General features: G+C 36.6%; 9 protein-coding genes across 9 annotated transcripts; 2 read left to right on the forward strand and 7 right to left on the reverse strand.

Moving 5' to 3' along the window:
* Window positions 1–64: 64 nt before the first annotated feature.
* C9374_001515 (uncharacterized protein) lies at window positions 65–1226 on the reverse strand (the record flags this gene model as incomplete). Its single annotated transcript, XM_044690831.1, has 2 exons — window positions 65–438; window positions 557–1226. 2 exons carry the CDS (start codon window positions 1224–1226, stop codon window positions 65–67), a joined length of 1044 nt encoding a protein of 347 aa, XP_044551175.1.
* A 430-nt stretch (window positions 1227–1656) lies between these two features.
* C9374_001516 (uncharacterized protein) lies at window positions 1657–3912 on the reverse strand (the record flags this gene model as incomplete). The annotated part of the gene is made up of 1 exon (XM_044690832.1): window positions 1657–3912. The coding sequence occupies one exon, from the start codon at window positions 3910–3912 to the stop codon at window positions 1657–1659; it is 2256 nt and encodes a 751-aa protein (XP_044551176.1).
* A 368-nt stretch (window positions 3913–4280) lies between these two features.
* C9374_001517 (uncharacterized protein) lies at window positions 4281–5495 on the reverse strand (the record flags this gene model as incomplete). Its single annotated transcript, XM_044690833.1, has 1 exon — window positions 4281–5495. One exon carries the CDS (start codon window positions 5493–5495, stop codon window positions 4281–4283), a length of 1215 nt encoding a protein of 404 aa, XP_044551177.1.
* Window positions 5496–6477: 982 nt separating this feature from the next.
* On the forward strand, window positions 6478–9870 carry C9374_001518 (uncharacterized protein; the record flags this gene model as incomplete). Its single annotated transcript, XM_044690834.1, has 2 exons — window positions 6478–9339; window positions 9394–9870. 2 exons carry the CDS (start codon window positions 6478–6480, stop codon window positions 9868–9870), a joined length of 3339 nt encoding a protein of 1112 aa, XP_044551178.1.
* Window positions 9871–10261: 391 nt separating this feature from the next.
* C9374_001519 (uncharacterized protein) lies at window positions 10262–11119 on the reverse strand (the record flags this gene model as incomplete). Its single annotated transcript, XM_044690835.1, has 1 exon — window positions 10262–11119. One exon carries the CDS (start codon window positions 11117–11119, stop codon window positions 10262–10264), a length of 858 nt encoding a protein of 285 aa, XP_044551179.1.
* Window positions 11120–11771: 652 nt separating this feature from the next.
* Window positions 11772–12593, reverse strand: C9374_001520 (uncharacterized protein; the record flags this gene model as incomplete). The annotated part of the gene is made up of 1 exon (XM_044690837.1): window positions 11772–12593. One exon carries the CDS (start codon window positions 12591–12593, stop codon window positions 11772–11774), a length of 822 nt encoding a protein of 273 aa, XP_044551180.1.
* Window positions 12594–15461: 2868 nt separating this feature from the next.
* On the reverse strand, window positions 15462–18870 carry C9374_001521 (uncharacterized protein; the record flags this gene model as incomplete). Its single annotated transcript, XM_044690838.1, has 2 exons — window positions 15462–15878; window positions 15991–18870. 2 exons carry the CDS (start codon window positions 18868–18870, stop codon window positions 15462–15464), a joined length of 3297 nt encoding a protein of 1098 aa, XP_044551181.1.
* Window positions 18871–19763: 893 nt separating this feature from the next.
* C9374_001522 (uncharacterized protein) lies at window positions 19764–21524 on the forward strand (the record flags this gene model as incomplete). The annotated part of the gene is made up of 3 exons (XM_044690839.1): window positions 19764–20376; window positions 20452–20820; window positions 20929–21524. 3 exons carry the CDS (start codon window positions 19764–19766, stop codon window positions 21522–21524), a joined length of 1578 nt encoding a protein of 525 aa, XP_044551182.1.
* A 63-nt stretch (window positions 21525–21587) lies between these two features.
* On the reverse strand, window positions 21588–23785 carry C9374_001523 (uncharacterized protein; the record flags this gene model as incomplete). The annotated part of the gene is made up of 2 exons (XM_044690840.1): window positions 21588–23573; window positions 23624–23785. 2 exons carry the CDS (start codon window positions 23783–23785, stop codon window positions 21588–21590), a joined length of 2148 nt encoding a protein of 715 aa, XP_044551183.1.
* Window positions 23786–25761: the final 1976 nt, after the last annotated feature.

Genomic DNA, 25761 nt, shown 5'->3' on the forward strand with positions numbered 1-25761 from the left:
CAGTGCAAATTACAGATCTAGCTCAACATTCATTTGTTGGTGTGTGAAATTACTGATTTTTTACTCAAACATCAAAAGCAGCAGCTCTCACAACTTGACTCTCAGCATAGGAACTTCTATTATATCCAGAATCATTCACTCCATAAACTCCACTGCTGTAAGACTTGGCCAAGACCCAATGTCCACCTCCATTGACATTCAAAACCACAACTTTACCAGAACAGAGCCAATTTCTAATAGTACTCTTGTTAGTAGTTTGTCCGAGGTATTTAAAACCAAATTTAGCGACAGCACCCCAAACGAACAAATTGCCATAATATCCTCCGTGAGCTCTTAAATAAGCATTCATTTCACCTGGATTTTTGCTTGATTTACCACGTCCGTTCAATGCACTGGTGACTGAGGTCATGAGACAACCAACTTTACAAATAGTTGAACCTATTCGAATGGTTTGAATGGTTTGAATTTCATGAAAATTGTCACAAATTATCACACACACGAAAATTGAATTCATCATGGTTTGATTATTGGAAAAATTTCACACACAACAACTTACTTGATCCCAATCGATTAGCTCCCCATCGTCGATCACATTGCTTAAACAATGGATAATTATAAGATTGTCTACAACTATTTCCATTTCTAGAAGTATTTCCACCCTTTGGTTGAGTTGGTTTCTTTGGTTGAGTTTGTCTTCCACCGCTGACAGATGTCAAATAGGCCTTTGCAGCAAATCCAGATCCAAAACTTCCTGAAACTCCATACCAAGTATATCCACATCCAGTTCGAACCACTCCATTGTAACTCACTTTTTCACCAGCTCTCAACACTTTGATGACTCTTTGATTGGTACATGGTCCTTTTCGAACGTTGAGCATGGTCGTGGCCTTTAATTGAGCGCCTGATGAGAGGAATGCTTCAGAATCTGCCATGGCCTCCGCTTCTTCAGAAAATTCATCATCGGACAAGGCAGTTGGCATCATGACAAGTGAAGTGTCAGCCAATGCTTCATCAACGACAGCTTCTTCGTCCTCTTGTTCCGTTCTACCAGCAGCAGCGTTGATAACACTTGGTGGTAGATCAATTCCAAAGTGAAGAGCATTCACAGGTTGTCCAACGAGAGAAATGACATTTGACTGTTCTGGATAGGCCTTTTGAGCCAAAACACAAGAAAAAGTGAAAAGAAGAAGAAGAAAGGCAACGAGGAGAGGGGTTCTGTTCTTCATCGTGTGTTGGAGATTTAAATATTTTTTTTATGATGATGAGTGGCTCTATTTCTTCATAGTATGAAATTTTGAGGCAACCGATTATAACTGTCAGTTGTCAGAGAAGAATTGTAATGAACAGTAATCGGAAAATTGCATACTATTGTGCTCGCTGTAATGTGAAACTCTTGTACAGATCTGGAAATTGTGTAAAATTCTCTTTCTTTAATTGTTTCAACCATTGAATCACTCATCCCTTTTCGATAATATAATAATCACGAGCTGAGATTGCCTCTCAATTACAACCATGATTCAATAGTTCAAATCTCAATTTTTTTGAAATATTTCCACACTGTAGTTTCGTTGAATTCAAAAAACTGTCAAGTCTATTTTTCATTCACTCATATTCCTTCAAATTTCTTGTAATCAACTCCCTTAATCGTAAAACGCATCACTTGTTGTTGTACATTTCCTCAACATTCAGACCACAATATTGTTGACAATATTCCATCCACACGCGAGCAATATTTTCTTTTTCCGGATTTGGAAATGGAAAACCCTGTTCCTTCTTTCGTTCAATGAAATTTTTGAGTCCGCTGCTCAATACTTGAACCATCTTCTTATTTACGACTGAGGAATTCATGACTAAATTGGAATTGAGAATTCCTCCCAAATTTCCAACTCTCATCTCCACATAACGAGTGGTGTTTTCATCAATTTTGGAAATTAATCTCAACCCCATGAATCGAGTTCGAATATCATTCTTGGAAACTTTGTTTTCCAAAGATGGAATTTGACAAGACTTGTACAAGAATAAATGTTCGACTAATTCTTGACCTACAAATGTGGATGTACATGAAACCACGACTTCAACCCTTCTCTTGGTTAGGATCGAATTGGTATTAAAATGTCCTGACACGGTTGCATAGGGATATTTCTGAGTGGACTTGGTTGGATGAATGGGAGAATAATCATGAAATTCCATGTCATTCAAAGTGAACGACATGTGATCGTCATGGCAAAAACTTTTCACAACATTTTCAATACTCTCATCCAAATATCCAACTAATTTGCAATTTCTCAATTTTAGTGAAGGATCAGAGGAATAATCTTTCTTGGTCGACCAATGGAATAATCGATTTGGAATTTCCTTATATGAACAATTCCAATCTGCAGAATACTCTTTGGCAAGATATTTCAAAAACTTGAAATCGCGATCAATCACATACGGTGAGACAAAATCTTGAGCATTTACCGAAAATTGAGATTGCATTGTTTCATCGAATTGTAACTTGTCACGAAACGCTTCAATCACGTGTGAAGGAATGAGATTCTTCTTGAGACCAATCTCTATCCATTCGTCCACATAGGATTGATATTTTTGTTGGAACAGAACAAAATAATCTTCGAGTTCATAATAGAACATTTCACACAGCATTTGAATTTCATCCAAAATTCCAATGGGTTCTGCATTTGAAATATTTGGTGGTTTCGTTGGTAGTAAAGTCATCATGGGTGAGTGAATGGATGAGTTTGATAGCATTGGACTCGATGAACAAGTGTTTGTAGTATTCAGTGAATCTTCGGTGGACATTTCATGATTTCGCAAAGATGGAAATTGATTTGAAAGAGAATTTTCAAAACAGACTTGAAGGAATTTGGAAAATCGTTGATGTGAAAACCATTTCTGTTTGAAGAGAACATGTTCGACCATGTATTTCAAATAAGGATAGTTGGGTGGAGGGTTCATGTCATGGTTAGTGCTTGGAAAATCATCTTGTTGAAAATGCCAGCCGTCAAACGTATAGACCAAGTGATGACAATAAGTTTCTAACATGTTCATGATGGAAGGAATGTCTTTGAAATGTTTGTGAATCTTTCTTGATACTCCATCGTAGACGTAATCTAAAAAGAGTAATTTCACTTCAAATTCCATGTCCATGTCCATTCTTAATTGTTGATCTTGTGAATTTTCTGTTTGCATTCCACACATTTTGATGTAGTCCAAATATTTCGATCGAAGAGCTTCTACAGATCCAAAGATTTCTGATTGGGGAACTGTCGATTTTGACAAGTTGTCATTTGACACTTGAGCTTTTGTCGTGTTCAACGAGTCACTACTCGATCTACTCGAAACTGACGAGGTGTCATCCACTGAGAGTGTGTTGTTCGTTGAGGATGATGCCGTGGCTATGGATGAAAGCACAGTGGATATATTTGCGTTTGCAGTGCTTTGAACACTGACAGCTGACTTTTCATAGTTTGTCGAAGCATGGGTGTTTGATGATTTTGCCGAGTTGTGTGATACATTGGAAGGTCTTCTCTGTACTTTTCTACTCCATTTCTTTTCCAATGATTCCCTATGAAGTGAACTACTAGTGTTGGAAGGAGACATTCGTGTGGCATTTGACAGTTGTTCGGAAGACGTCCAAGGGGACTGTGGCGATGGAGGAGGAGAGGTCTCTGATCCATCCTCGTGTGGAGAGCTATCTAAAGTTGATGAAGATTTGCCAGTGGTCATCCAATTCTTGCTCACAACAAAGGAAGAAACAGAACTTGACACATTTGGATGACAGTTGGCAGCATAGGTACTTGGATGGACAGGCAGCAATAGAGCAGCCAATGGTAATCGAGTCGAGTAATTATTAGCAGCTCCTCCCGAAGATGATTTGGTTCGTTTATGATTATTCACAGTGGATCTTTTCATGTTTCAATGATTTCAAAAATTTAACAATAAATCTAAAAAACACAATAAATTCAGCAAAACAAGAAGCTTCTCAATCGAAAGAGTGTGGAAGTATCTTTTGAATTTTTTCTCTTGTTTCAAAGGCATCGTCTTGGTAACGCTAAAAGAAGGTGACTACCGAACGGGCTTTTCTATTTCCATTCCAGGAATAGCAACTTGGAGTTCATGGCGTTGTTGGAGGGTTGACAGTATCTTGGATTAAATTTGTTTAAACGAAAATCCAGAGTCATCCGTTTTATTGAGTTCAACGACCACTCCTTCCCAAAGATGAAGATCTTTCCATGGATTCATTACACAATGAATGAATTCTCTCGCTCACTTCACATCTTTTACAAATTTTGATTCGATTTCGCAAATCCCACTCTCTTATTTTCATAATCAAACACAGTATAATACGTGCTAATAAAAGTATCTCCCAAAATGATAAATCCACTCGTATTCATATTCAAAGTTTGGAATCCAGCCACACATTGAGTTTGTCCCTGACTTGAAATTTTCAACACATAATCTCGAGGAGTCAATGTGAAACTTTTTCCAGATAAAATAAAAGTCACACTTGGATTGGAATCAATATTGGAACAATCCTCATTGACTTGAATGGAATTCAAGATGGGATTCATTATATCTGGAGTGGCAGCAATTAAGGAAGTTCCTGTATCAGCAATGGCAGCACATGCAGGATAACATAATTGCATATTTTGTCCATTCAATGCAACATCATCCATGTACATGAGCCAATACGATTGTTGTTGAACAGGAATGTACGTGATGGGTCCGGAATAGTATTTTTCATTGACACCTCCCAAAATTAAGGCACTGGAGACACTTTGAGGATTCTTGGTCATGTAAAAGGAAAATAAATTCTTTTCCAAAAGACCTTGTTGCATCATGTTATTGAAAACTGGAGTCACACCATCGACAGCAATTTGAGGAAAGGCCATTCCTAAAATTCCATCAATTTTTGCATTCAAAAAGGTATTTCCCAATTCACGAGTGACTTCTCCAAATACTTGATTTTTCACATACAATCCACCGACCATGACATCATCCTGACTCAAATATCCCTTGACAGCTCCAGTTCCATACGTGATATTAAACGAACGACCATTTTTCACATAGGTTCGAGATTGAGTGTGATTATATCGAGCATGTCTCACACACGAAAGATCTTTACATTCCACAGAAGGAGCCCATAAATTAGAACTTCCTGTATCAAACACCATTTTGAATGACTGAGGTGGATTTCCAATGGTAATTTCACCATAATATTGAACATCCTCATAGTCTTTGAGTGGAACAATGGGAGCAATGGAACCTTTTTCGAAAAGTGTTTGAATGGCTGGTTTGAAAAAGTTTCGAGTGTTGCTGCTGCTGATGGAAGGTTGCTGTGAAATTCGTAATCGTTCCGTGTAGGCTCGGGCAGAGTGGACCGAAGAGAATTCACGTTTGGACAATGGAATTTCAATGATGCGAGAAGTGGCGGCGAATGGAAGGAGGGCACAGCAGAAAAGTAGTAGAAGCACTGGAGAAAGAATTGTTGTCATGTTGTGTGTTTGTTAATTTTTTTTGTTGAACTCGACGAAAAAGTGAAGGTTGCGCCAAGTTTAATGACGTTAGGAGTTGGGAGTTGAAAATCTCCGTTGAGGGAGCTCCGAATGGGTAATTCACAAAGTGCCAAAATTACCTCTTGATAAATTGTAAGCCTTACTATCTACGGATTGACCAGCTGCTACTCCATTTGCTACTGCTTGGGAAAGCGTTACCTATGATTCAACAAACCCTTCACAAAGACGCCGTATGTACGCTCGGTTAGGTGCACGACACAAAAAATGAAAAATTCTTTACACCTCACGGGGATCGAACCCGCGACCCCCGGCTTCGTAGGCCGATGCTCTTCCAACTGAGCTAAAGGTGCACTCATTTCAATGATATGTTCCGGAACAAATGAAAACGTTTCTCTCCTCCAAATTATCTCCTTCATTTTGAAAACAACAGACTCCCAATGCTACGATGTTATTGAATTGTCTTGGAATCAAATATACACAGTGGTGTAGGAGACTTGGGTCTTTAAGATGAAACAGGGACAGTAGATTTTGTTGAGGTGTATATTACTTTCACATCAAGGAATTACTTGTAAAGGAATGTGACGTTCTTGTTGTTTTTTTGCCACAATCGTCGTTTAAATAAGTTGACAATTGATGATTTTAAATTCACAACGTGATCATCCATTACCACTCTTGGAATGTCATGTGACTTGTATTTTGAGAGCGATAAAAAAAAACTCAAAACACAATCATTAGTCTTGAACCCTTCACCACCCACAGAAACACGCCCCTGTTGCATCTACCACGAATTGAAAAACGCAATCTTCACATTTGATTTTCATTTCACATCATCATCATTGACCATTCCACTCTCCCAAACACCCACTTTCCAATCATGACACCCAAATCATTTGTTTGGCATTTGTGTGGGTGGTTGTTCATGTTCATTATGTTACAACACATGTTCACTCTTTGTTTTAAAATGCCAAAGAGTATTTTGTCAAGTTACACCACCGTCAACAACACTGGCAGTGTTGAAATGATTCGTCAGAAAATTGTTGGTAATTATGTATACTTTGCTGGTATTTTCAGGGTGTCCATCAATCTCTCTCCGACTATTTCATTATATCATCCGAAAGAATTCCATGATGAATGTAATTTATTTATTGCCAAGATGGAGATGTTTTCAAATGCAATTGTTTGGTACCAATCGGAGGCATTAGGATCTTGTGGTAGTTCTATTAATGCAATGGAAACCTCATTGGAACTCAATCATGGAGACTGTGATTACGTGGCTCTTTCATTCAACACTGGTTGGCCATGTTGTGGCTTTATTGCTCAAGGTGGACCTGGTTACATACTCTATAATGCAACGAACGGAATGAGATTACGAGCAGAACAATTAGTCATCTATCATGGAGCAATAACATCCTTGGCATTTGATACCTCTGGTTTCTATGTTGGAGGATATGTGAGAGGAGGGAATTATTTTGGTGTTGAAGATTTTCAAGATCCAAATTCTGGTCAAGGAGCTTTCAATACCTTTGTTAGAATGTATTCATTGCCATCTCTTCAACCTAAATGGCTCATTCAAACCGTGGACACTAACAGCACAGTAAAGGAAGGTGCTAAACAAGTTACTGGAATTTTCAATGTGAAAATGAATGGAATGAATATAACAGTTGTTTCAGGATCATTCTCATCCATAGATTCAACCGTGTGGAGAGATTCAGCTCGTAAGCTGGTCCAAGTGAACAAGAAAGACGGACTGCATGGTAATTATTTGCTATTTGTTCATGAAAATGGAACAATTTTATCTCATTTGTCAACCAGAGTTAGCACTTTCTTTGTTAAGAGAGAAAAATCAATTGTCCTGTGTGGTGTGAATTCTGTTGCAGAGTGTGAAGAAATAAGTTTACCATCATTGATGATCAAAAATGTTATGGTGTCCAAACAATTAAGTTATTGTAAATCCACAATTTATTCAGTTTCTGGAAATGAGAATCAAATCTTTATTGCAGCTAAATTTGATTCATGTAGAAACTTTGAGAATATTATTTTGTCACTAGATTCACAGTTAAGGGACACGTTTTGGAACATTAATGTCACTGCTTCAACTCTGAATTTCATCACTGTGTCAGCCAACAATCAAAACGTATCTATATCCTATCTTTACACAGGATCTATTACAGATATTCAAGGAACTACTTATTTTTACCCAAGGAAGAATCTTTTGATGCAGTTGTACAGTGTGGACTTTTCTACTTCATGTTTTGGTTTACCTTTTAATCACTCCAATGTTTGTTCTGCCCACGGGATATGCTACTCCGCTGACTATTGTGTTTGTGATTATGGATACATTTATGATAATTGTTCTCAATTTACATGTTTTGGAAAAGTGGACAATATTGGGTGTAATAATGGATCGTGTATTGGAGTGGATACATGTAAATGTGATACAGGTTTCCTTGGACCTCAATGTAATATCACAAGTTGCTTTGGAATTCTCTCTACAGATCCAAAGGTGTGTAATGGAAAGGGAAGTTGTGTAAACTTCAACACTTGTGAATGCAAGGAAGGTTATTTCGGTGAACAATGTAATTCATTTTCATGTCATCAAATACCATCATGGGATACTACCAGAGTATGCTCTGGAAGGGGGAAATGTATATCAATGGATACATGTCAATGTGACGAGCATTATTTTGGGCCTAACTGTGAACTCACTCAATGTTTTGGAATTGATTCCAACAATATTACAGTGTGTGGACGTTATGGATCATGTGTCTCTTACAATCATTGTCAATGTCCAACAAACAGAGATGGTGTGGACTGTTCTATTCCAATGTGTTATTCTGTCTCTGCTGCAAGTCCTTTGGTTTGCAATGGAAATGGAACGTGTGTCAGTGATAATAAGTGTGTGTGTCACAAATTTTCCAGCAATTTACCAAAGTTTATTGGTGACAAATGTCATCTCCCTGTTTGCTTTGGACACACTGGAAATCAATCATGTTCAGGAAATGGAGTTTGTGTTGGTCCAGACGAATGTTTATGTAATATTGGGTTTTCAGGAAATGTTTGCAATGTCGATGATAGTCTACTGTTCAAAATATTAGTTCCTATTGGAGCTGTGATTGCATTTCTTGTTTGTTTTCTATTTGCAAGTCTGACCTGTTATCTCTACAAAATCAGATATTGGAATAAGAGAACCAAAACGGAGAAGGAAATGGAACAAAAACTATTGGAAATTGAATTGGAATTAGAAAATGAAAGAAGTCAAAACGTATCCTATTTGATACCAATTGAAGAATTAGAATTGATTGAAAAAATAGGTTCTGGTGGTTTTGGTCATGTGTACAAAGCTCGTTGGAAACAAGTGACAGTTGCTGTGAAATGTGTGGACTCTAACAGTTCTATTGAAGAATCAGTTGACAATCAGAATGAAGATGATACTTTTGAAAAAGAAGTTCTCTTACTCAATAGTTTGAAACATCCCAATGTGATTCAGTTCTTTGGAGTTTGCATGACTGAACGTAAAAAATTGATGGTTATGGAATATCTTGGTGGTGGGTCTCTTGATAAATTAGTGTATGAATTGAAAATCAAGAAAAGAAGAATTCGATTACGTGACAAGTTACAAATTTTATTTGGAGTGACTAATGGACTCAGTTATTTACATAATTTGAAACCCAAGCGAATTATCCACAGAGATTTGAAGAGTGCAAATATTTTACTTGAAGAAAATATGCAACCAAAAGTGTGTGATTTTGGATTGTCAAAATTGATTGGAAATAACAATTCGACTGCAATGACAACAAATTTGGGAAGTATATTTTATATGGCTGTAAGTATTTAGCATTCTACACACAATTCCAATTATTATAATATACATTTATAGCCTGTAAGTTCATTAATAATCTTTCTCTCATTTTCTCTTTCTATTAATTATTTAATTAAGGAATTGATTGGAGTTTCAGACATTTCAATCACTCACAAAATAGATGTTTATAGTTTTGGTATTATTATGTATGAACTATTTTTTGAGGATAATCCTTTCCTTAATCATAATTCTCAAAAAATTCATAAATTCTCACAGCCTGATATTACTGATCTCAATAGTTTCAGTATTCCTCTAAAGGTTTCAACTGGATTCAGACCTAAAATTCCATTTTCGAACAGAGAAGAACAAACTTTATGGATTCAAGAATACATGAAAGACGATGAAAGATCTCTTGGAATGAGTGATTTACTTTGGGTGGTGGATCGATATATTGAATTGATGGAATTGTGTTGGGATCAGAATCCTAATGTAAGACCTTCCTTTGATGATGTTGCAATTCAATTAGCAAATATCATATCGAGATGTAATGTGTAATTATTCCAACGAATTTTTATGCAGATGATAGGTATCGATGAGGATGTAATCTAATGAAGGAATTTAACAATCTCAATTGTATCTCCATGTTTCTGTTGTCAACTTTGTGAATTATTTTCCATGTGCATGATGGTACTATTTTTTGTTTTTCAAGTTGTGGAAGGAGGGCGATGATTTACTCATTTTCAAATGATGATGGTTCGGGATCTGTTCAGTCTTCCTCAAACCCTTGAACTGGAGACTATTCAAATCGTGTCTTGATCTCGATAGTCCACGTTTCATAAGGGTAAATTTATTAATTCCTGAGACTGTAAATGCTTGAATAATGATGGGCTTTGTTCAACACTGTGATCAGATTCTCATTTGGTCGTTCGTTCGCGTCTTTCAACTTTTAATGAATGAACAACAAGAATGACACAATCGTAACAACCACACCATACGCAACAACTTTCAATGAAGAAGCAGTGTTGGAACGAGGACATGTAGTCGTACAAACGGCACTTCCATTACATCTGTCATTCAAAATATCGGTCCATCGAAGAGTATTTCCATTCCTATGAAGTCTGACAGACATTTGAGGAGTGGAAGAAGTGTCCCAAGTTGGAGGTGTAGACCTATCAGAATAAATACCTCCAATGTATCTTGTTACAGAAGCCATCGAACATTTACCAATCACATTCGATTGCAATTTCACCAAATTCAAACCTTCGCGAGTGATTTTCGCTTGTCCGTTCAAACAACAACAAGTGGCTGTATCACAATCTGGTTGAGTATTCCATTCACCAACCCAATAGTCTGTATAATCCACATTCTTATAATAAGAATTATTCTTATTCACTCTTAATTTTTTCGAACCTGTATACAGCTTGTTTTCAATTGACAATTCTGCGCCCATAATGACATCTGAAGTAACCTCAGTATTACAAAGCATTGAAAATGATACAACTCCATTGATAAGAAACACACCAGAAAAAAGTGTTTTCATATCATGACCAGTACTTTGGGGATAAAATCTCACTACACCTCCAGACAATGTGGAAATTTTACCAGCGTTATCATATGCCGTGACATTTCCGTCGAGTCGAAAACCACTTTCGACTGATTCCCTTGAAGTGTAAATTTTGATCCAACTCACTGAACTTTGTTGTTCTTCAGCATGGGCCATGTGGAATGGTTGTGGGTCTTGTTTCGAAATACATACACAGAGAATGATAAGCCCAAGAAAGCCAATATACAAGCTTTTTAACATTTTGGACAACCAGTGAATGCACAAAGAGAATGCTAGTTATAATTTTTTTTTTGAACGATGATGAATAGATTTTGAATATTCAAGCTGTGTAGGTTTACAACGAAACAAAAGTTCTTAATGAAGATCAGAATTCTGAATTCGTCATTAATATTTGACGTGAATATGTATTATTGGTTTAAAATATGACGAATTTAAGCCACAATTGGGATTTCCTGAGAGAGGAAATAACCCGTTTCTCTTACGGATGATGGACTGAAACACTCTCTTTAAGATGTAAAGGAGTGTTGGTTTTCAAGCCAGTAATGACGAACAAGCAGTGGAAAAATCTCCTCACAACCTTCAGAATAGAATACATCATCTTCAACACTCTCCTCAAAGAAAATACATGTTGACCATGGTTTGCAAAGAGATGGGAAAGCACTGATTTTTAATAGTGCGTATTATATGTGCTGTACGAATCGTTCTTCGGTTGAGAAGTACGGAGGATGAGGCTTTCATATCTTGCACTTCATCCGAGTGCGTGATGGAAGAAACCTGATGTTGTCCCATCCGTTTTGCAAAATGTATTATCAAGTTCTAATGAATGGAATGTTGTTGTTGTTGGTGTTGAGTTTTTACCACTCTTTATTTAACCTTTTAATTTTTTCACACTTTAAAGAATGAACAACAAGAAGGACATAAGCATGACAATAAAACCCAACACAGAAACCTTCAATGAAGAAGCATTGGAACGAGGACAGGCGGTTGTACATACAGCGCTTCCACTGCAACGGTTGTACAACACATTGTTCACTTGAATGGTATTTCCGATCCTTTTAATTGTGTAAGAAGTTCCAATAATTGCAGAAAGAGAAGTATCGGAATTAATACCTCCAATATATAGGGTAACGAAGCTGGTTTGACATGCGCCTTTCATATTCGACTGAATTTTCACCAAATTCAAACCTTCGCGAGTAACAATCACTTGCCCATCTAAACAACAACAGGTCGAAACATCACAGCCTGACTGAACATTCCATTGACCGACCCAATAATCTGTGTAGTCCTTATTTCCACCCGCATTGTTATTCACTCTTACAACCTTCGTGTCGATGTAAGGACTGCCATCATATGTCAAACCTGCAGCCAAAACGACATCTGAAGTTATTGGAGTGGAAAGGAGGACGGAAAATGTTGCAACTCCATTTACGATAGAGAGAGAATTAGATCCTACATAAGTGGCTCCAGTATTTAGTAGTCCCAATGACACCTTGCCAGACACTGTGGAAACTTTTCCTGCACTGTCATACACAGTGATAGTTCCAGACAATGAAGAGCCACTTTCGATTGCTGTTGTAGTCGTGGTAATTTTGATGGAACCCACTGTTGCTTGTTGCTCTTTTGCGTGGACCAAGTGGAAAGGTTGTTGATGTAATTGACTCAACACACCACAAAGAACGAGAAGAAGCCCAAGAAAGGCAAAAATTTTGGACATTGTTGGCAATAAATGGACGAAGAAAGAGATACTTCTTGTTGTGAAGGTTGTTTTTTTTTGAACGGCCGTATTCGAAGAGAGTCATTCTTTTGAAGGGGTGCAAAACCGGACTGTTTACAATGCAACAAATGTTTTGATTGGACATTAGAATTCCTAACTCGTCACAAGATATGATGTGAAATAAAGTGATTGGCTAAAAACTGTAACTTCCGAGCTGGCGTTTCTTTACCGTTGGGACCTGTTGACAGCCATGTGAAAAACTGGGGCAAAAACTGACAGCCAACCAACCCAAAGCCAGACAGACACTGTGTGGACGTTAATAATTCGTAATTTGCCCTCTCCTGTGTGAAGAAGCTATTTCCTTCCTTTCAGCTTCAATACATGCTTATGCAATCAAGACATGTGGTAAATATTGGAGATGGGCAAAGAATCATGCGGAATAGTCTCTCCTCCGAATTGTTGTTTTGTAAAAGAGAACGAATTCAAAAGTATAAGAACAGCCATAACGGCTGCAGTCTCCGAGCAATAACACATGCAGTGGTTATCGTTGTCTTTTCTATAAACTCTTTTTGGTTGTTTTCACTCTGCATCCACTTTGAAGAATCTGCTTTTACAGCGAAGGCAATGATAGATAGAGTTATTGTTGAAAGAGACACAAAAATCAATATACCCACTGATTCAAGCTCTCACGTATGTGATATGAGGACTTTTACTCACCATGAAGATGTGGTAAAAGAGGTAAGTTCGTTGTTAAATTTTACTAATAATACCTTGTATCAAAACCACAATCGGAATTCAAGTTTTACATTGAGTTGCTACAATTAAGCAGTATTTTAGCACTCATCCTCATCAGAGGTTTTAGCTGTGCTAGGATGGGAGGTTTCTTCCGCCCCTCTTCCTGATATTAAGCTTTGTTTTCAGAGCTCATATCATCTTAGTTTTGAGAGATTCCAAGATTAGTAGAACGCGTTTATATGCTCGGTGTGTTGTTCCGAAATTTGACTCTTGAAATGATCACTGTTGGTGAATTGAAGTTGTATGAAGTTACTCAAACGCTTACAAACATGATTTTGTTCGCTTTTGTCTTCTTCCTCCAATTTAATAATGTTCCAAATTTTTCCAATTCAGTGCTAGAAAATCATGAAATTTCAGATGAGGAACTTCATTCTGAATTCAACGAATTTTCACAAGGTTGTTGGTTTCAGAAACGATGATGAAAGGAAATTTCCTTGGTGAAATTTTTGGATTTTGGACCAAGTTTCAAGAATGGAGAGTTAAAATATGCTTCCAATTTGGTTACTATTCACATCGGATTGGTTGATGATGGTTGTGCTGATCCGAAATGAGGAAAGAATATTGTCATCATTGAACGCTTTGAGAAGATACTAATCTTCTCTGCATCGTTGTTAATTTTGATGTAGCGTCTCTCGACTGGCCAGAGCACCACGACGGATGATAATGACAATACTTTTACATTTAGTGATGATGATACTTGTCTTTCATACAATACCTTCTCTCAGAACTCTTCGAGAGGAGGCTTCCACCGTTGGATGTCTCATCGGCTCTTGCAAGAGGAGACTTGTTTTTCTTCCACTGCTGCTCATTGGCTGAAAAACCAGTTCCGTGTTGTTAAAATAAAAATAGAGGCTACTGCGAGTCCCATTGAAAATCCAATCAAACACGTGAAGATGTTTGTTCCATTAATTTTAGAGTGAAAGGATGATTCTTCGTCCAAGCATGCAGCGAAAAATTTGATTGCAGCTGGCTAGTAATTTTCTAGAGCATTTCGGAAATAAGGATTTCTTGAGTTGAATTTTCTCATCTTTCTTGCCAATTTTTGACATGAATTACACTTTGATCCTAAATTTTTCCACAACAATCATTCTCTACTTTTCTTTATATTATAGTCTCATCATCCCGACACTCGTTTTTCTATGGGATCATGAATTTCATTTTTAAATTCGCGGAATTCGTTACCGTGTGTATTACATAGATTGCATTCAGGACCAGCACTATAATCGCAAATCATTTCTTGTGAGAAACGATTCGAATGTTGCAACCTCTTGCGGTTTAATCCGATACCCTCCTTTAAAAAATTGCTGATGATACAGGTGCGTTTTGTGGAGTGTATTTTGGGCATTTTTCGCGAAGAGATGAATTTTTTGTAAAAAGTTTTGATGAAAATCATGAAGTTTGTTTCGTCGTGGAGATTAAAATATCAATCAGCCCTAACGTGTATGTATGGAAAATGAAAAGTTGAATATACAATTGTATTGTTAACTTTGAACTGCCGAATTGAAATCTCCAAGGAGTGTTCGGTATGTGAGTTTTGGGTAATCAGTTTACAAAACATCGGTTAACAGCTTATTTAACGAAAACAACAAACAACCAGCTTCCTAAGGAGTACACCAACTGTGACATGAACAATTATTTCTTTATATTGGTTATTGGTTGTAAAAGCGCTGTCTGATGTAATACTCTCAACGAAAGTATCCGGACGCTCTACAAGGCTGACGTTGTTGAAATTTAGTAGTATTTTAGCACTCATTCCATCCGATGATTTAGCTGTGTGTTGGGATGGGAGGTTTCTTCTGCCCCTCATCATTGAAGACAAACAATTTAACATACAACTGTCACTTCTGGAACATGTAACCAAAAAGAAAACATATCTTGAGACCACGATGAGGAGTTCGATCGGTTCTATCAAAACTAAGCATGTTCTTTAATAATGAATAAAGTTGCTACAAAATCTAATTGCTTTGGTTTGAATTTGACTCTTTCTTTTTAAAATGAGAGCACAGATTCTGATCCCAACTGTGCCACTGCGTTGAAATTGTCATGACATTTCAGGTGAGTCGTTTGGAATAATTACACATTACATCTCGATATGATATTTGCTAATTGAATTGCAACATCATCAAAGGAAGGTCTTACATTAGGATTCTGATCCCAACACAATTTCATCAATTCAATATATCGATCCACCACCCAAAGTAAATCACTCATTCCAAGAGATCTTTCATCTTCTTTCATGTATTCTTGAATCCATAAAGTTTGTTCTTCTCTGTTCGAAAATGGAATTTTAGGTCTGAATCCAGTTGAAACCTTTAGAGGAATACTGAAACTATTGAGATCAGTAATATCAGGCTGTGAGAATTTATGAATTTTTTGAGAATTATGATTAAGGAAAGGATTATCCTCAAAAAATAGTTCATACATAATAATACCAAAACTATAAACATCTATTTTGTGAGTGATTGAAATGTCTGAAACTCCAATCAATTCCTTAATTAAATAATTAATAGAAAGAGAATGAGAGAAAGATTATTAATGAACTTACAGGCTACAAATGTATATTATAATAATTGGAATTGTGTGTAGAATACGAAATACTTACAGCCATATAAAATATACTTCCCAAATTTGTTGTCATTGCAGTCGAATTGTTATTTCCAATCAATTTTGACAATCCAAAATCACACACTTTTGGTTGCATATTTTCTTCAAGTAAAATATTTGCACTCTTCAAATCTCTGTGGATAATTCGCTTGGGTTTCAAATTATGTAAATAACTGAGTCCATTAGTCACTCCAAATAAAATTTGTAACTTGTCACGTAATCGAATTCTTCTTTTCTTGATTTTCAATTCATACACTAATTTATCAAGAGACCCACCACCAAGATATTCCATAACCATCAATTTTTTACGTTCAGTCATGCAAACTCCAAAGAACTGAATCACATTGGGATGTTTCAAACTATTGAGTAAGAGAACTTCTTTTTCAAAAGTATCATCTTCATTCTGATTGTCAACTGATTCTTCAATAGAACTGTTAGAGTCCACACATTTCACAGCAACTGTCACTTGTTTCCAACGAGCTTTGTACACATGACCAAAACCACCAGAACCTATTTTTTCAATCAATTCTAATTCTTCAATTGGTATCAAATAGGATACGTTTTGACTTCTTTCATTTTCTAATTCCAATTCAATTTCCAATAGTTTTTGTTCCATTTCCTTCTCCGTTTTGGTTCTCTTATTCCAATATCTGATTTTGTAGAGATAACAGGTCAGACTTGCAAATAGAAAACAAACAAGAAATGCAATCACAGCTCCAATAGGAACTAATATTTTGAACAGTAGACTATCGTCGACATTGCAAACATTTCCTGAAAACCCAATATTACATAAACATTCATCTGGACCAACACAAACTCCATTTCCTGAACATGATTGATTTCCAGTGTGTCCAAAGCAAACAGGGAGTTCACATTTGTCACCAACAAACTTTGGTAAACTGCTATTAAAAGTATAACACTCACAAAAATTATCACTGACACACGTTCCACTTCCATTGCAAACCAAAGGACTTGCAGCAGAGACAGAATAACACATTGGAATAGAACAGTCCACACCATCTCTGTTTGTTGGACATTGACAATGATTGTAAGAGACACATGATCCATGACGTCCACACACCGTATTGTTATTGGAATCAATTCCAAAACATTGAGTGAGTTCACAATTAGGCCCAAAATAATGCTCGTCACATTGACATGTATCCATTGATATACATTTCCCCCTTCCAGAGCATACTTTCACAGTTTCCCATGATGGTATTTGATTACATGAAAATGAAACACATTGTTCACCGACAAAGCCTTCCTTGCATTCACAAGTGTTGAAGTTTACACAACTTCCCTTTCCATTACACACCTTTGGATCTGTAGAGAGAATTCCAAAGCAACTTGTGATATTACATTGAGGTCCAAGGAAACCTGTATCACATTTACATGTATCCACTCCAATACACGATCCATTATTACATCCAATATTGTCCACTTTTCCAAAACATGTAAATTGAGAACAATTATCATAAATGTATCCATAATCACAAACACAATAGTCAGCGGAGTAGCATATCCCGTGGGCAGAACAAACATTGGAGTGATTAAAAGGTAAACCAAAACATGAAGTAGAAAAGTCCACACTATACAACTGCATCAAAAGATTCTTCCTTGGGTAAAAATAAGTAGTTCCTTGAATATCTGTAATAGATCCTGTGTAAAGATAGGATATAGATACGTTTTGATTGTTGGCTGACACAGTGATGAAATTCAGAGTTGAAGCAGTGACATTAATGTTCCAAAACGTGTCCCTTAAATGTGAATCTAGTGACAAAGTAATATTCTCAAAGTTTCTACATGAATCAAATTTAGCTGCAATAAAGATTTGATTCTCATTTCCAGAAACTGAATAAATTGTGGATTTACAATAACTTAATTGTTTGGACACCATAACATTTTTGGTCATCAATGATGGTAAACTTATTTCTTCACACTCTGCAACTGAATTCACACCACACAGGACAATTGATTTTTCTCTCTTAACAAAGAAAGTGCTAACTCTGGTTGACAAATGAGATAAAATTGTTCCATTTTCATGAACAAATAGCAAATAATTACCATACGGTACGTCTTTCTTGTTCACTTGGACCAGCTTACGAGCTGAATCTCTCCACACGGTTGAATCTATGGATGAGAATGATCCTGAAACAACTGTTATATTCATTCCATTCATTTTCACATTGAAAATTCCAGTAACTTGTTTGGTGGCATCTACTTTGCTACTTGTGTCCACGGTTTGAATGAGCCATTTAGGTTGAAGAGATGGCAATGAATACATTCTAACAAAGATATTGAGAGCGCCTTGACCAGAATTTGGATCTTTAAAATCTTCAATACCAAAGTTATTCGTTCCAATAACATATCCTCCAACATAGAAACCAGAGGTATCAAATGCCAAGGATGTTATTGCTCCATGATAGATGACTAATTGTTCTGCTCGTAATCTCATTCCGTTCGTTGCATTATAGAGTATGTAACCTGGTCCACCTGTGACAATAAAGTCACAACATGGCCAACCAGAGTTGAATGAAAGAGCCACGTAATCGCAGTCTCCATGATTGAGTTCCAATGAGGTTTCCATTGAATTAAAAAGGGTACCACATGTTTGTAACGCCTCCGATTGGTACCAAATAATTGCATTTGAAAACAGTTCCATCTTGGCAATAAATAAATTACATTCATCATTGAATTCTTTCGGATGATATAATGAAATAGTCGGAGAGAGATTGATGGACACCCTGAAAATACCAGCAAAGTATACATAATTACCAACAATTTTTTGACGAATCTCTTTAATTTCACCAGTGTTGTTGAAGGTGGTGTAACTTGACAAAATTCTGTTTGGTGTTTGTATACAAAGAGTGAACATGTGTTGTAATATAATAATGAACATGAACAACCACCCACACAAATGCCAAACAAATGATTTGGGTGTCATATTGGAAAGTGGGTGTTTGGGATAGTGGAATGGTCAATGATGATGATGTGAAATGAAAATCAAATGTGAAGATTGCGTGTTTCAATTCGTGGTAGATGCAACAGGGGCGTGTTTCTGTGGGTGGTGAAGGGTTCAAGACGAATGATTGTGTTTTGAGTTTTTTTTTATCGCTCTCAAAATACAAGTCACATGACATTCCAAGAGTGGTAATGGATGATCACGTTGTGAATTTAAAATCATCAATTGTCAACTTATTTAAACGACGATTGTGGCAAAAAAACAACAAGAACGTCACATTCCTTTACAAGTAATTCCTTGATGTGAAAGTAATATACACCTCGTCTTTTCGGCATCACCACAAAGGCCATTAAACAACGAACTCAGGTTGTGATGATCGAGATGAAGATGACTCAAAAAGCTTATTTTCTCTTCACAATTTTCGATGTGAATGCTTCCAAATTTATGTACATGTGGCTAACATGAGATTTGTTGTCAAATGCAAAATGAAAGCAATGAAAGGGATATGAGAGAATGATGAGAAATATAAATTGTCATTTGCCAGTTTTTCGGCTCCATTCGCCTTGGGAAATTCCCTTTGACTGAACTAGTGCACGTTTTTATTAGACAACCTTACCATGATATAAGTTGTGACAATGTGTGGAATTAAACTTCTGGAAATTGGTTTTCAAAGGTTCTAGAATTAATATTCCTTTTTAAAGCAATTAACCAATTTCAAATTCGGACACTCAATTATAAGTGCAAACCCTTCTCCTTGATTTTGAATCACTTTTTAAAACACACAAAAACAACTAAACCTCATCAACATGTTCGAATTCTTTTCATCACTCCTTATTTCATTCACTTCTGCAACAATTTTCTCACTCCTCACACTGTTCACATTCGGTTTTTATTTGGTTTATCAAAATTATCAAAAAGTACAACACATTCCTGGTGTATGGCAATTATTACCCTTTGGTCCCTTTCGAATTCCATTTCTTTCTCCTTACATTTACATTGGAAATCAATACGATCTTTGCAAAGTCATTGAAGCACATGGAGACAAGGAAACAAAAACTCTTCGAATTTCAACTTTATTTGGTAATGTCGTCATTGTCTCGGATCGAGAAATGTTGAAACAAGTACATTCCAAACAATTACATGTCTTGAATAAGGATCCTCGATTGAAAGTGACTGAAATTTTCGGTGAAAGTTTAGTATCTGCTCCAGATACAGCTCGTTGGAAAAAACATCATCGTGTGCTGTCAGCTGCCTTTACGAGTGGGAATTTGGAATTCATGTGTCGAGTGGCTGTGAAAACAGTGGACCAATTGACAAGGAACAAGTGGGATGTGTGTATGAGTAAGAGTGAGAATGGAACCATGATGTTGGAACCTTATCAAGATTTTACCAATGTCACTTTGGATGTTTTAGCGAAAAGTAAGTTCTTCAAAATTGCCATTTCTTGACTTTTGACATTTTAAAACCATTGACTGGAATCAAACCCAACGTCAGGTGTGTTTGGCACTTCTTTCTGTGTCTTTCCAGATTCTGAACAATCAAATCCAGATCTCATCGCCACAGGTCGACAATTAAAACAAGCCATTGAAAAAATCTTTACCATTGCCTTTCCCATTCGAATGTTTCTCGGATGGTTTCCATTACTCGAGAAGGTAGCTCTTCATTTCTCAGGAGCACAACAAGGTATTGAATGTTGTTCAAAAGTTTTGGACGAATGTATTGAAGAGAGAAGAACACGAATTGAAAGAGGAGAAGAAATTTCACAACAGGACTTGTTGAGCTTAATGGTCAAGGCGAACATGGAAAATAATGAGTTGACCATGGATCATGTCAAATCGAATGGGTTATTATTCTTTGTTGCAGGTAGGTTTGACAATTCTTGTCAATTTGACATTTGACATTTCAAATTATTTTCAACAATATCATTCCCTTAATATCCTATGATGATCCCAATTTCAACCTATAAAACAGGCACGGAAACAAGTTCCAACACCCTACAATGGATCATTTACGAATTGGCCAAACGTCCAGAAATTCAAAAACGAGCTCAACAAGAAGTCGATCAAATTCTCAACAATGGTCAATTACAACCCTCATTCCAACTCTACGATTCATTCATCTATTGCAATGCCATCATTCATGAAACCTTACGTTGTCACCCTCCCGTCGGTTCCATCTCCAAAATTTGTATCCATCCTCACACACTTCTCGGAAAATTTGAAATCCCAAAAGGAACAATCATTCACTCACTCATTACTCAAGCGAATAAGAATGAACAAGTTTGGCCACATTTACACAATACATTTCATCCAGATCGATTTTTAAATGTGGATGAATTAAATAAGAGACATTCCGATTATTCCATGATTCCATTTTCAATGGGTTTGAGAAAATGCATTGGTTACAAATTTGCATTGTTTGAAATGTTGATGGTCTTGACACGACTCATTCAGAACTATGAATTTGAATTGTTGAATGATGAGAATGTGAACCCAGTGTTGGCCATTCCGGATATTACCTTCAAACCATATGGAATGAAAGTGAGAGTATCGAAACGGCGCGTGTGAACCTACAGTAATGTCAATGCCTTAATGAAACAGTATCATGTCCACATGCCAGCTGTCAAAAAATTACTTCAATCCAAAATAATAACAAAAATCCTCAAATGCTCGATGTGCTTGTACTAAATCAATTTCCTCATTGTGTGAAGATGTTTGTTGTTGCTCTTGTTGTTCTTGCTGTTCTTGTCCAGTGACCAGTTGTGCATTCACCAATGTCCCTCCTGCATGACCAAAATGATGTTCCTTCATGGTATCATCGAGTCGTTCATTAATTCTCAATAAAAAGCTCTTCATTTCTGTAAAAAATCGCTCCATTCTTTGAATTTTTAAAAATTGTGATTCTTGATATCCTTGAGGCGGGTCAATCTTGGAATGTTGATGTTGTGACATTGTCGAGTGTTGTTGTTGTTGTTGTTGTTGTGACATTGTCGAATGTACATGTTGTGGACAAGTCGTAATAGAACGATGATTGTTTAAAAATTGTTCAAATTCCACCAAATAAGGATTCAAATATCGACAACGTTTGGATAAATCTTTCAATTTGTTAAAATCTTGTGTCAAGAGAGCATAATAATCAATCAAGACTCCAGATGGAATTTCCATTTCATTCGTCATGCTTGCATCTTGAGAAAAATGTTCCAAATTTCTGAGAGTGGGTTGAGGAATGGGTTGTAAATTTTGTCTCTCTCCTCGTTCAATCATTTTACAAATTTCCAAATTCACCTTTGCAGCAATGATAATAAACGATGACATGTAAGGATTTAAAAAAATCGATTGAGGATTTTCTAATATTTTGCTCATTTTCACTGCATAATATTCAATGGATTGATAAGCTTCCAATTTTTCAGAAATGATCGATGTTTCATTCAATCCCACATCAATCATTTGACATAGCATTTGAACAGCAGTGGCAAATACAGCTCGTTGTAAATCAAATAATTTGGAGCAAAAATCAGTCAAGATGGGTTTCACATTGGTCGACACTAACATTCCCAACAAGTGCAGTCCTTTAAATCTCTCATCAATTCGATTGTTTAAATGTTGTAAAAATTGAATTCCTTCATTCTCAAAAACACTCATTTCAGTAATTAAAGGATATAATTTTGCCATGGTAGGAATGTCTGGAATTGGAAAGGAGTCACAACACATTAACTCAATTGAAATCAATCTCATTTTGAGTGGAGACATGTAAATTTGAATGCCATGTTTTGGAAAATCCACCAATGTCGTTGAGGTTGATAAAAAGACTCCTGGTGTCGTGGTTGGAGTTGTCACAGCCAATTGTTTCGAAACATGTTTCGAGGAATGAGAACATGCAAAATTTTCAGCCAATGCCAAATATCCTCTCGATGCTGCACGATTACCTTCACAGGCATGATAGAGTGCCAAGTTCTCATTGGCTAAATTCACAAATGGATTTTGAAAATCATCATAAATGTGCATCATGACACTTTTCAATTTTTTCACACTTCTCTCAGCCAATTCTGGAAATGCAAATGCTTGTTCACACACACATTGAATCGATAACAAGTACACGAGAATGTCTTTTCGAATGGCGAGCTCATGAGGTTTCATTTGTAATAATTTTTCAAACACAATCCATGGATCTTTGATTGGAAAAATTCCCATCCAAATGACATTGATATAGACTTCGAGAGTTTTTCGATTGGTAGCATGAGAGAAGATGAGAGAATTGGAATCATGGAGAGAATTTTCCTCTTGAAAGGTCAATGAATGAACTGGTTCCGAATTTGACCTCGGAGTTATCATTGGATCCTCCGAGAATGAATGCAACATTGTTTGTTCAGAAATGTTAATCAAATTTGAATTCAATGGAAGATTAGTCGAAGGCATTCCATTCTTGAGATGATGATTCGTCATTTCATGCAGGTTGTTCGTATTGTTGTTATTGATAGGATGATTGTTATTAGGAACGTTATTGATTTCCTTCTTCTTTTTCGTAGCAGGATGATCCTTTTTTCGTTCAATCATTTCATATTGACATTTCCATCCTTTTAATTTACATCGGGAACAAATGGGAAGAAGTTTGTCGCACTTGATGGAATGTGTCACGCTCTTTGTGGTAATGATGGTTAGTAACATACCTTTTTATGGTGCTTACGACAAGAGACACATGCAAAGGGATAGTGCTTTTCATGGTGGTTGGTTCTCGAGACACCCGAAGAGGGTGATGTTGGTGTGGATGAACCTGAGGAGGATCCTCCTTGTGTTTGACGAGTGACAGTTTTCTCGAGACTTTTGGGCATTTTTTTGAAAGTGAAAATGTAACGAAGAGAGATTGATGAACACGATAACTCGTTGTCGATTCATTATAACAGTACAATGTCCACAGATTCAAATCCGTGAGTGAACATTCTATTTCACCTTTTTTTGTGATCTTGATACAAAAATGGTCGTCGGACCCGACAAGATGCTCTTCGAAAATACTTGAAATTTGTAAATAACGATGCATTTTGAAAGGAATATGAACGTTTTTCCTTCTCGAGTGTTGACTCCATCCACTGCGTCTACTAGATGCACATGTTTGCAATAATTGAATTGGTTTAAGGTTTAGTACCCTTAATGAACTTTGGGATCATGAAATGTTTGATTTCGAAAACGAATTCCTGAAAATTGTCCGAATAATATTAATAATCTGATTTCTTGAAACATACTGAAATCTTTGGTGAGAATATTGCAAGCGCTTTGGATACAGAAAGTTGGAAAAAACATCATCGTGTGTTATCGGTGGTTTTTTCGAACGGAAATTGATGAGAATGTGAACTATTACTTTTCAAACCAGGGAATATGAGAGTGAGAGTCTCAAGAAGCATGTCCAAATAAATTGTCGTTCAGTGAATGTTAGTTTTCTAAATCATATTGATCTTCAAGATTGGAGAAGAGTTGTTGCACATTCTTGTAAATATCATTAATTCCTTTACGACGATTCGTTCTCCATACTTAGGATCAATAAAAGTTTGACGGACCATTTGGTCCAAAACGTCTCCAATTGCTAACTTGAATTCATTCCATGGTATTTCACTGTGTCGATCAAGAAATTGTTGAGATAGTTCATAAAATTTGATAACATTTCTCAACATGAGAATGGACAAGATTCATCGTAGGACGTATACCTATTTTGTTGTAAAACATCTAGCCGCAGTAGTTCTGAAATTTTCAAAATCATCCTTTCCTTCTTTGAAAGCGAATCCATGCCAAAGCATCTAATCTTATCAAATCTAAAACTGGTTCCTTCTTTAAAATATCATTCAATGCCATGGAATGTATTCTAGAAAATGAAGGATCCAAGCGAAATATTTCGTCACAGAAAGAATTGACATGTTCAATATAGTGGGAATATGATGATGTCCAACTCACACAAGGCTCGAGTGAATTATACTTTGAATGAAGCAGGTTTTGTGCATGAATTTTTTTCTCAGATTTGTAGTAGTCGTAGAAGGGCGGTGATGGTTCTGGCCACTCCTCCATATTTCCAACAAACATATTCACATCTGAATTGGAATGCTGTTAAAGTGAGTTAATAATTAAGCCCAGTGCATGACCTCTAGCATTTCCTGAGAGTACACGTTACCTCCTTTCATTAACGGGATAAACGAATCCAAGAATCGTAACCCAGTGATGAAAGGTTTAGTTCATTCCAATTTTTCAAGGACGGGCTTGGTTTTCGAATTCTGGTGCAATATATGTAATTTCACCACCGATTTCTCTTGGCAAAGATGAGACAGAGGTCGACCATGAATCCATCATGGTTGGAGGAAGAAGTATTTTGTGGCAATTCAATCCGCTTGACTCTTCTACGTATCCCAATACCCCTCCAATGAAAATCCGATCCCCTGCTGTTCCATTATAGTTTAGGGGTCGTTGAATTCCATAAAACACTGAGCACAAAATACTTTCAAACTCACGTTAGAAGCATCATCAAAGATTTGTATGATCACAATCGGAATGAATGGCAATAACTTCTCCAATGCTTCGAGCTGTTCTGCTTCCACGATCGTGGATCCATGAAGGGAGGAACAAGGCCTGTTTCACGTTGAGCATCCTTGAGCATTTTTATTTGAAATGTGAGAATTCTTATTGTTGCGCAAACTGATCTTTAAAAACAATAAAAACGTGAACAAGAAGTGTTGAAAAGTTGGAATCACTGTTGTATGAACTGATTGAACGTGAAAGTTCTTGCATGGTTGGAGGCCACTAAAGTGACTAAACTCTTTGCAAACAA

Source organism: Naegleria lovaniensis (genome assembly GCF_003324165.1).
Source record: "Naegleria lovaniensis strain ATCC 30569 chromosome Unknown tig014, whole genome shotgun sequence".
NCBI lineage: Eukaryota > Heterolobosea > Eutetramitea > Acrasida > Naegleriidae > Naegleria > Naegleria lovaniensis.